General features: G+C 41.1%; 1 protein-coding gene and 1 non-coding gene across 3 annotated transcripts; one reads left to right on the plus strand and one right to left on the minus strand.

Moving 5' to 3' along the window:
- Positions 1-20: 20 nt before the first annotated feature.
- On the minus strand, positions 21-102 carry SARC_30199. The gene has a single exon. It is a non-coding gene; the product is annotated as a tRNA-Ser (tRNA).
- A 1,441-nt stretch (positions 103-1,543) lies between these two features.
- Positions 1,544-11,988, plus strand: SARC_08765 (the record flags this gene model as incomplete). Of its 2 annotated transcripts, none has more annotated exons than XM_014297244.1 (13): positions 1,544-2,020; positions 3,067-3,277; positions 4,233-4,399; positions 4,959-5,179; positions 5,988-6,089; positions 6,783-6,917; positions 7,205-7,332; positions 7,570-7,714; positions 8,418-8,700; positions 9,370-9,428; positions 9,990-10,070; positions 10,498-10,638; positions 11,269-11,988. In XM_014297244.1, the coding sequence occupies exons 1-13, from the start codon at positions 1,681-1,683 to the stop codon at positions 11,431-11,433; spliced, it is 2,178 nt and encodes a 725-aa protein (XP_014152719.1). In that variant the 5' UTR covers positions 1,544-1,680. The 2 variants fall into 2 exon arrangements, with proteins under 2 accessions (XP_014152719.1, XP_014152718.1); XM_014297243.1 differs by lacking the exon at positions 1,544-2,020 and adding an exon at positions 2,031-2,188 and having other exon boundaries at positions 11,269-11,433.
- Positions 11,989-12,256: the final 268 nt, after the last annotated feature.

Raw genomic sequence — 12,256 nt, forward strand, 5'->3', positions numbered from 1 at the left:
TTACACTTTGGTGAAAAATATTGGCGCACAAGGACTCGAACCTTGGAGGTGGGACACCATATGATTTCTAATCATACCCTTTAACCGCTCAGGCATGCGCCCGTCGAAGACTGTTACTAATGATACAATTTATATATTGTTTATTTTTCTCAATTTTTTTAATCTTGTCCGATTTTAAAAAAACTGAACCGGGTTCAAATTACTGAAAAAATAGACGCTTTTTTCCAGGCACTACAGCCTGCAGGGGTGCAATGTGAAGTTCATACATATGTAATAATCCCCTTTTTTTAAATCCTTTTTCTTAACCTGATTTCACTTCCAGACAGGTCAGAAAGTATTGGAGGGATAAAAAAAAATGCGAGTCCGATAAATTTTGAAATTAATAAATAAATGTGTGCCCGATAGTTTCTGGAACTGTGAAGCCAACCAGATCGTGTCAGAAATATAAATGCAGTGAACAGGTCTCAGGAGTCAGGAACCAGGACTCCAGGAGGCTTGACTTCACTGATCAGTCTCGTATCGGAAACTGGAAAGTATTGGAGGGATAATGAATGTCCGACATGTGTCTGAAATCAACCAGACCTGTCGGAATCGATATCAGGGCTCGAAGAAAAAACCGACATCATGTCGACATATCAAAAACCGAAGCGTCAACCCGACAGCCGACTCAACCGTCAAGAGACTGATCAAGAGTCAAGAGTCAAGACTCAAGAGACCAAAACAAGGTCGGGGCCACTTGGGGGCGGGCCCCCGGGCTCCGAGACCCCAACAGGTTTCAGCTTTTTCCTTTAATTTGTATGAAAAAGTGAAAAGGGCATGTGATAGAAAGCTGAAAAATAAAATAAAATGCCTTGTACATAATCTGAATGACCACAATCAGCACAAAAATAGCCTGGGGAAAATGACTATATTCTAAACTCTGATCCAGTCATTTCGCTGCTGAGACTCGCCTCTCCTTGTTTCCGATTTGCTATTTGCTTACAAAACGTGATAATTGCTCAGGGTAATTGTCAATTGACTACTATTAGTCTGAAAAATCCGATTATGTGCACCTAATAGCATCGAGATCAACACAATTAGCAGGAGAATCTTGACTTACGTTTGAACTAACAGTAAAAATACAGAACTCAGGTCTCAGGCTTTTTCTCTCATCTTGCGTGTGTGCGAAAACGTACTTTCTTTGGTGTTCATTTATTTATCGAATTTGTGCACAATATTTATGAATCTCACAGACAGACGCGAGACGCAGCACAGACCCCATCGGGGTGTGATTCTGATTCTGCTGGAGAATTTTTTAGCAATCCGGACGGCGGACGCTCTGGGACCGGTACATACGATTTATGAAAAAAGTAAAGCTTTTGTCATAGCCCTCTAAATTATTCACTTTTGTTTGTGTGTTTTTTTTTAAACGAAGAAAAAAAGAAAAGAGAGAAAGCCTCCTCAAGTTCTCGCTTCTCTCTTGTTGGTATTATGAGAGCATAGCTTTTTTTTAAAGTACTCTTGTACGGGTAGTACGGGTAGTACGGGTACGATAATCGAAGACCTGTGTTGTGTACTAAGCGTGTATATACATATGTGGGGATGTAGATGACTTTCTAAAATACACCCTTTAGTATAAGTTATAGACCAAGTCGATATATACCAATCGAAAAACCCCGTTTACGATACCATTGCAACAGCATGGTAGGGGACGTAACCGGCAGCACAAGTAGTTTGAAGGTTGTAGGGGATTTGCACTTTGCAAGTGCGAATAAAAGCAATAACATACGCATAAATACAACACCCGCAAATACGACGACGGTGTCCGCACAGAATAGTACAATGGAGACAGCCAGGCTTTCACCTCTGAACTTTGCGCATGTTGTGAGTGCGTTGCATACAGTAGACAATGATAAGTTAAGTGACGAACAGAAGCAAAAACCGTCAGGCAGTACAAGTATAGGTGGTAACAATAAGACGATTGCTATAGCTAATGCGAAGAGTATCACAGTCGACGACAGCCCGGAAATTAATCAAAATGGTATGCCTAGTGCAATTACTTTCACATATTCGCATTCAAATGATGGAAACAATCGAGGCAGTATAAATATAGAGGAAAGATTTAGCGGCGCAGATATAGTATATAATGAAGACTACCCTATAGATAGGAATGACGATGAGCTCAAGGACATTGTCTTATCAGATGACGGTATGTCTTCATGTCGTGTGAAGGAGCATTGTTCAGTCTCAATCATTTGCAGGGGTTCCTTTGTACACACCATTCTGCACACATTTTGTTTTAGTGAACGCACTTCCAGTAAATGTATATGTATATTGCACTGGGGGTCTCATAGACTTTGTGTGATCGACTCGTCAAAATCTTCAGCGTCGATTCTGACATCGGGAATGCTTTGCGTATATAGTCTGTTCGCAACCCCTGCTCGTTGGTCTGACCTACAACTGAAATTTTTATAGGTAAAATTAAAATGACCATTCGTACGGCACGAATCGATTGAAAGCAATTATATGAACTTACACACACTCACATGCACATACACAATCACGCTGGCACTGACACTAACACTAGCACTAACACGCACACTAGCAAACACACACACTCACACACACACACACACACATATATATATATATATATATATAATATAATTATATATATATATATATATATATATTTATACCCTCACTCCCTCTCTCTCACACACACACTTATATATAAATACATATATATATATTTTAGGATATATATATATTTTAGTATATATATATATATGTACATATATATGGACATATACATACACACACTCACACATAAATATATTTGTATAAATATATATCCATATCTATATATATATATATAGAGTATATATATATATTTACTATTTATATATATATCTATCTATATATACATACATATATATATATGCTATTCTACACACACATATATATATATATATATATATATATATGTGTGTATATGTATGGATTTGTATAAACGGTCGAGTATATTTATACGTATATGACATATATGGGGGTATTACTCACATCAGCCATCCGGCCACGCTACAGAACTCGACAGACATGCAGCCGGCCTTGTCACTAAGTCCTCCATAGACCCACCTATGACCACTGGTTCGAGTGCAATACCCATTAGCAGTGGCAGCAGTAACGGGAGTCACGGACCCCGTGGACAACAACTCAGATCGAGTGGAATGTACAGAAGTCAAGATAGATTGCTCGAAAGCCAGGCGCACGGATCAAAGCAGGGGTCCCAAACCAGGTATGCAATTGCAATTCGAACTTACGGAAAGTGTCTGTACAGGTATGTATATATATGCTCACGTGGATCTGCGCTGTTGTGTAGGAGCCAAGATGATTAGTTCAGTAGTTGGGCGTATGAATCGGTTCAGAGGTCTCACACCAAGCGTGTGGAGTGTTCTAGCAGACCACATTAATATTCATATTCACATGAATGGTTCATGTCTTGAAAATACGTACAAAATAGATTGCCAGAGAGTCGAGCTCGTATATCATCTCATCTGTGTTACTGTCTATGCTATGCGTTGACAGACTGTGATTGTGTTACTCTATATTAAACCGATACTAGCGCCAAGCGGGCCCGATATATATGTTTGTGTGTGTTTTAGATTGTTCGAGTATATGTTTCAATCGAAGCTTTTCATGAAAACTATGATGTCTGCATGCTGGCTTTCACTTTTGTTTTGGCTTCGTTCGTGACAACAGTTTTGGCTCCAGTCCTTATCTTTCGTTCTTTAAATTGTACGTATCGTATCAAGTATGGCCGTTACTAGCACGGCTTTTATTAATGTACTATTCACGAATTATATGTAGCACCCTTGTTGATGCCAGACTGTTCCTGACACTCATCATCCTGGAATTCAAAGCCTCGCCCACTTCTTGTGTAGCGCTGAGGACCCACTTCGAAGAGCTCATATATTAATTATGAATGTGCGTCATACGTATCTGCGCGTATATAAGATGCCATCATCGAGATATGTGTAGCTACGTGTGCTGACTGATTTTACGTTTCACACTGCAGTTCTCGATATCCTTGGAATTCATGCTGCTTATCTTCTGTTCCCACCAGAGACATACCCTCGATCTTCATATTCCTATATTTATACTCTGGCCTTCCCCCAAAGTCTATTTAAACCACAGTTTACCATCTTTCCACATACTGGTATTAATGTTTATCCTAACCACCTTTTATCTAGGCCTTCGTCGAGACCGCCCTCATGTCCCCCACTAAGGAAGAGTAACGGCTCGACCCCATTGGAGGAGGAAGCACAGAGAGCCAAGACACCACAGCCGCAGACAAACACGATAAAGAAAAATAAGAAACTGCAGGATGCTGTGATTGTGGATTCGCGCATACAACAAGGTGTTTGGGGCCAGACATGTGTAGTCTATATATACTGTGAAAGTTGGTCGGCTTTCGCATTTGACTTGTGTCGGAATTTGTGTATATGTAAAGGTATATCATTGATGTGATGTGTATACTGAATTCCTACGTTTCGCGGTGTAGTAGTCTTATTATTAGTTTGTATGTTCGGGTGTAGAACAAAAATCTATTGTCATATTGTGTTTGTCCGTGCGTATGTCATTGGCAGCGTTTCTGTGCCGTAAATGACGTGTGCTTTACTCACGAGACCATTGTTTCCATCGTTTGATAGGTTTCTGCATACACATAGGTCTACATAGATGTATCCGAGTTGGGAATTCGGTTCGCTGTGACCAATTGTGCTGCATATGAATTCAGTTTTCAGTTTTTACAATTGGTTGTCCTACCGTCTGGCAGCCAGACAAAGAATTAACAACAAAACATACACACGAAAACGGTCCTGTGCATAGACCAATTATATTGACCTCTTTTGTCATTGTTATACTGACTACCCCCCCCCCCCCCCACACACCTTTTTTTTTTGCCTGTGTGATTGCAGGGAGAAAACGGTATACTGTATACAAAATTGTTGTGTCAGTGGAAAACCAATTGTTTGCCATCTACCGACGCTATTCGGACTTCCGAAGTTTACATGATAAACTGGGGAAACGTTTTCCGAATACACTTCTGCCAAACTTGCCCGCCAAAAGATACATATTTGATAACTTCGACCCCGTGTTCATCAATACGAGGCGGAAAGGGCTACAGAAGTACCTGAAGGTTTGTGATTCGAATATGTATATTGGTAGCTATGCAATCAGTGTATGCTATTCTAAGTTGACCATGGGTTTTTTTCGTATTGTGGTTCACACATGGTGTAAATTCTGGCCATAATGGAAGCGCCAAGCGTAGTGTCATTCGGATTGGTGTCAGTGACAGTGCTTAACTGGAGAAGTTGCCAGTAGCGCATATTAGTGCCTCGGCGCTTGGTGTTTCACTCGCTTGTCTGCTTGAGTGTCTGTTGGACCATTTGTGCTGCTGATCTATACTGTGTTGTAGCGTTTATCGCTAGCCTGTCTGCTTGAGTGTCTGTTGGACCATTTGTACTGCTGGTCTATACTGTGTTGTAGCGTTTATCGCTCACCTGTCTGCTTGAGTGTCTGTTGGACCATTTGTACTGCTGGTATATACTGTGTTGTAGCGTTTATCGCTCGCCTGTCTGATTGAGTATCTATTGAACTATGTATACTGCTGGCGTATAGGTGGAGATTGTGTTCAGGGCCAGTTTGCATCGACGTCAGTGTTTGTGTGCTGGTAGTATTTCGATTATTATATGTGTAGACACGGGATGTAGCACACTGATGCATCTGCTTAACGCTAATGTGCTCAATGTCTTTTGCTTTTCCATGGGTGTTCTCGCCCGTCGAAACGGTTGAGAGGCAGAGTGGCTGGCGTAGAGTTTTTTTTCGCATACACATACACACGGATAAGTGTCATCGCTCACCAGTCACTCGCCATTACCGTTTCCTCTTTTCAAACATCTCATTTTTTTTTTGCATCTAAACCCCCTGTTGATGGACTCTTATAGTCAGTTTTAAATGATAAGAAGCTTGCGCACTCCCACGCTGTGTTTGGATTCCTTCTAGACGATAGCCGGCGTTCGCGCGATCACGACGACGAGGTGAAACAGGCACGTACACAATTTTTTTCCTGTAGTATCTGTTTGTATTGTCTGATATATTTGTTGTATGTCATCTGCTGCTAGGCTTTATCGAGTGATATACAGTCGATTATGGTGTATAGCCCTCAGGGCCTATGTAATATGTTCAGCGCGTGGTGCGCTTGTCTTAATGGGTTCTTTTCCGTACTGCGACTGGATAGTTCTACCCCACTGTGCATTCCGTGGTGTTTGCCGTCTATTTTAATGAGATGGCCATATTTCATGCGGAACCAGTACTGACGCGTGTACGCACAAGTACGTGGTGTATCTCGTGCGCAACAGAAATCGCCTGCGCTTGACTGTCCAGAATGAAGGTAGCAGTATCAGGGATGGGTATCCCAGACCCTAATCCAACCAGACCAGAATTGTATTTGGCACTCAACTGGTTCTGCTAAAAACCCCAAAACCCTGAATCATATACACTAGGGGTTGTTCGAGTAGACTTAAGGGTTTGCAGTGGGAGTAGCCGCGATATCAAGAAAGTGATTAAAAATGATCGTCCAGGCTACGGAAGTTCACAAAAACTATGAACGCGAGCTCTATATAGACATTTTGCGGTCAGGATGCAAATTCGCAATGGATCATGAAATGATTGTGGTGGTCGGGCGTTTTCTCAATTTATTGTTCTAGACATTAATCTGACCTGTCTCATCCTCATGATAGGAGGACTACAGTCTTCTGTTGGCCCGCCAAGAAGAGAAGGAAATTGAGGTGGAGGATGAATTCGCACTGTCCAATGTGGAATTGGGTGGCTTAGAGAATCCCTCTGTGTGCATCGATGATTTCGATCTTTTAAAGGTGTGTGTACACGCTGTTGGCATCTAACGTATTCCCATTGGGCCTGTGGAAGTACCGAGCACAGAGCTTAGGATAATTCCGTGCCAATGTAGATTTGATAGGAATGTGGAGTGGAAAAAAGGTACCGGAGCGGTTATTGTATTCTTTGATACGTATCTTTGTATGCGTAGTAATGTCTGGCTTCATTGGTTGACGATATTCCGATGTGTAGGTAGACATGCTTCGACATCTTTTATCGATTTTTTATTTTTGGATCAAAGACCCAAATTCTCATTTATTTTTTGCAGGTAATCGGAAAAGGTAGTTTTGGGCGCGTTCTGCTGGCGAGACAAAAGGCGTCGCGACTGGTGTACGCAATTAAAGTATTAGATAAGCGACAGGTTCAAAAGAAGTCAAATAGAAAGAACCAAATAAGGTGAGCTCTATGGGCGTGGTTCGGATCTCTGCTGGCGCATATCCATACTAATACACAATTCCCCACTAGTATGTGCACTTCACTTATTGTTTTCATACACGACTGTTCCACGTGTATGTATGGACTTTGCATACACTATAAAATTTCTAGCGTAACCTACACATAATTTAAGACTTTGGTAAAATTGCTATCAACGAGTATTCGCCCTGTCTTACACCCCTTTTTCTCGTAATACAGAAATGTAATGACGGAGCGTAACGTGCTGCTGAAGAATTTGCACCACCCCTTTCTAGTGGGTCTGCACTACTGCTTCCAGTCCCCGCGCAAGCTGTACTTTGTATTGGACTATATCAATGGCGGAGAACTTTTCTTTCACCTTCAGGTAAACTTAGCCCATCGTGTACCATGGATCGCCAGTCTAGTTTTCACGTGAAACGCCTGTATTCTATTTTTCCACATCTTTTCACATCGCAGTTTATCACAGGAAATGATGTATCTAACTGCGTGACTAGGTATTAGAATTTGTCTATGACTGAGAACTCGTTTTTCACCTCCAGGTGAACTTAGCCTTGTCTGTCACCCTCGAGTTTAGTGATCTTGTTTTTCACAGTTTTGCACATTATTTACACACAAGATCTTGTGTTTATTTGTGTACTTGGGTGTTATATGACCGCCACCGATACTTAAGCTTATCTGATAGAGGCTGTGAGAGTAGCGTGGTCATTTTATCAATTGTGCATTTAGCAGATCCACAGAAAAAGCTTTTAATGTTTGTGTAACTATACTGTCGCTGCGTTCTCGCATGAAATTTAGTTAGATAAATATATGTATGTTGATCTAGATTCATCATGAAGTTTAATTAAATAATTACATGTATATTGATCTAGATTCATCATGAAATTTCATTAGTTAGTTATATGTGTGTTGATCTAGATTCATCTTGAAATTAATTAGATATATGCATGTTGATTTGGATTCATGAAATGTCATTAGACATTTATGTTTGTTGATCTAGATTCATACTGTTTAACTATCGATTAGAATCCTAACCCTAATTTATCGCGCTGTTATGTGTTTCGTCACAGAGAGAGCAAAGCTTCCCGGAGACGCGGGTGCGCTTCTACACGGCCGAAATCGTCTCGGCCATGGACTTTATGCACAAGAACGGCGTGCTGTACCGCGATTTAAAGCCAGAGAACATACTGCTGTGCAGCGATGGTCACGTGGCCCTCACAGACTTTGGACTGTGCAAAGAGAATATAGACGAGGCAGCTCGGACCGAGACGTTTTGTGGCACACCCGACTACCTCGCCCCGGAGGTACTGTTGAAGCAGCCCTACGGACACGCCGTGGATTGGTGGAGTTTGGGTAGGTTGATTAGTCAAATGTGATATGCTATGCTTTAATATATATGTTTGTTTGTATGTATGTATGTATGTATTGTATATATGTATATATATATATATATATATATATATATAGTAGGAGTCAGAGGCACTGTTGATTCCGCCTTACGGACACACCACCGTAGCTTGGTAGGGTTGCGTTCTGTTTGGGGTCTTCACGAACTTGTGTATGCTTGCGCTTGTGTGTTGTGGTGGTATTTCTGTGGGGTTGTATTGGGGTTGTAGAGTGGAGGTACTGTTTAAGTAGCCCTACGGACACGCCGTGGATTGGTAGAGCTTGGTTAGGTTTTGTGTTTGTCACGTACTTCAAGGTGCTTTATACGCTTGTGTTGTGGGGCCATATCTGTTTTATCTTCTGTGTGGTTGTACTGGGGTTGCAGAGTTGCCGTGGATTGATAGTGTTTGGGATTGGAGTTGATGTTTATGAGACAGTTAAGATTGGGCAACGGTGCTACTTCTCGTAGTCGCACACCTTTGTGCTTCCGACACCTGCACATCCCCACATTCCTACGTTACATGGGCAATTGCATTGGACAATGAAATAGTCAAGAAGTGGTTGTGGTAAAATTGATCTGATTTAGTCCAATCGAAACGAATTTTAAATTTGGTCACGCTCTATTCCAAATTTTAGGTGTTGTTGTATACGAAATGCTAGTAGGCCTGCCGCCATTCTACTCCAAAAATTACAAGGTATGGTCTCGATAAAGAAAACAGTTCGGCTGCCTATATAATTCGAAATAGTTTTCTCTCATCTTTTTCTATTGAATTGTGTCAAATGTGATATTAGTTATTTCTTATAGTTCGTCGAAGGACGTCTATCGCAAACGGGATGATATTCATTTTTGTATACGACAACTATAGCTGCGATTGACGGCTGTTATGTACCTGTGGATTTCGTTAACGAGGGCATAGCTCATCAATCTGTAATTATATATACATATATATATATTTATATATTTATATATATATATTTATATATATATATATATTTGTATTTATATATATATATAATTATGTGTGCGTGTGAATGAGTGAGTGTGTATATGTGTACATGAACTCGCACATCAACACGATTAAATACAAATTTAGCTTGGCAACACAACTGCAGGGTATTGTTAGTAGAAATCTGTGTCTGTTTCGTACGTTGTGTTTGCCACTCTTTACAATACGGTATCGCATTCGTATACCGGACGAATACTCGCTCTCTCGTTCAAACGAACCATATATTCGCCCCTGGCACTGTAATCGCAGACGCTATACGACAAAATCCTGAAGTCCGATCCCAGAATCCCGAATTACGTTTCGGCCGATGCCAAAGACTTCCTGACAAAGGTGAGACCTTAATAACAGGTTCATGTGTGTTTTAGTCGTATTGTCGTCTACAATGTTCGCTCGAATGTGTGTTGTGTGGTTTGTTATCGTCACATTACTTGCGGGAACACAGCGCAGGTTTACCCAACGTTAGGCACATAATTATCTTTGCGAAGGTATACACCGTAAGAGGATATAGTATTCTCTGCCCGATGTATACACATGTACGTAGCCATGTACTAGTTTCTCATTATTCTGGTTGTCGATACCGACATTGCGTGGTCTGAGTCTACTGCTGGAATTCGAAGTGTGATTGGGTATTAGGTAAAGAGGTTTAGATTCGATTCTCACCAATTCAAGAGCATAGTGGGGAATCAGGATCAGAGGTACAATCTGCTTCCCAAAAACTCTTTACTATTCTAACGCCATACGCCCCTCTAATTTGTAGCTACTCATCAGAGACCCTCTGCAACGATTGGGCAGTGGGCCTACGCTCGCTGAAGAGGTAAAGAATCACGCGTTCTTGAAGGATACGGACTGGGATAAGCTTGTCCGTAAGGAGTATGAGCCGCCTTATAACCTGCATGTGGTATGTTCCATCGGGTGAGAATGTATGGGAACATAGGTGTTGACATTCTCGGTTGTACACCGCTGGCACTAATTAAATGCTTCGTACTATTTGCACGATGTCGCGGTGTATATTGTTCTTTCCATTTGAGATGTCGGAAGATCAGGTCGTTTCTATACATTTGCACTTAGTACGAGTGAACCATATCTACAGTAGTATCGAATCAGGTTGGTACTTTTCGGGCTTGGGAAATCGATATACCCTGTTCGTTATATGCCTCCCTATGTAAATATATGCGCGATTATTTAGTACACATACAATCAGATAGAGCGCAGAGTAGCATCACTACACTAGCCTTACGATATAGATCTGTCGACTCGTCACGCGCAGTAATTGTGATTGTCATGTTGCACTCTTCGCTGTTTAGCTGCAAGTATATTAGTGCGTGTTCGTGGAAAAAGAGCTTTATTGTATGTGTGAGAATGGAGCTTCTAAAATTGTATTTCCAAACAATCAAGCCCTACTCCAAATTGTTTGTGACAAGTGTGTGCTTCTATATCCCCGGAATTCCAACTTAGGATGTGTAATTATTGCCTGTAATTCCGTAAGACTGCAACTCATGTTGTTAAATTCGCGCTTGTATACTTACAGGACGGGGCTCTTGATCTGAGCAATTTCGATCCAGACTTTGTGCAAGAGCCATTACCGACGCCCGACGATCGCCGCAGTATGGAGATAAAGATGGACGATACATTCGCGGGATTTAGCTACACACGCCCATCTGAACTTGACAGAGGGGCAGACATAATTAGGTAGTCCATGGATAGTAAATATATTGCCAAGGTGGAGGTGAGAATGTACCGGATGTTTGCGACGTGTACTTATAATCACTCTTCCCATCTTGGCATCGCACCGGATACATTTAGGTATATATATAGTATTCGTATCATAGCTCTACTAATTGTAGTCTATATAGTATTTAGCACACTCTACTTTCGTAAAATAAGTAGTTTACACGCTCTTCAGTACTTGGCAACTTGGGCGGACACACCTCTAGGCAATTCCTAGAAAGCATCTGTAACATGAAACACTTGTGCACTAGTGGCGATAACGAGGAATCGAGGAATCCAATAGCGACCTACCCTCATTGGGCTGGTGCATACTGAGCTGACAACATCAAACCCTGAAACCCTAATACTAGATGGAATGGGGAGGGTATATGCGGGCTCAACGCACGACACACAATACACGTACAAACAGAAAAACCCCGGCATCCCCATGTTTAAGGTGGCCGGCGCACGCTAAAGGCAAGGGGTCCCAGTGCTTGGTTATCACACAATAGCCAATTTATTAAAGCCGCTTCAAATTAATTGAGCATTTTTTAAGTAGGAGCTTATCTGTGATCAGCGGAAGAAAATATTTGATTTGATTGAAATTTTGCTATAAATACAATGTCATCCTATGTGCTCGGCTTGAATTGTAAAATCAATCCGTGTATGTATTGCACCAGCAACACTCGCGTACACAGTGAAGTGTACATATATATATATATATATAAATTTATATATACTTATATATATATATATATATATATATATATATATTATATATATATATATGTGTGTGTGTGTGTATAATT

This window comes from Sphaeroforma arctica, assembly GCF_001186125.1.
Source record: "Sphaeroforma arctica JP610 unplaced genomic scaffold supercont1.823, whole genome shotgun sequence".
NCBI lineage: Eukaryota > Ichthyosporea > Ichthyophonida > Sphaeroforma > Sphaeroforma arctica.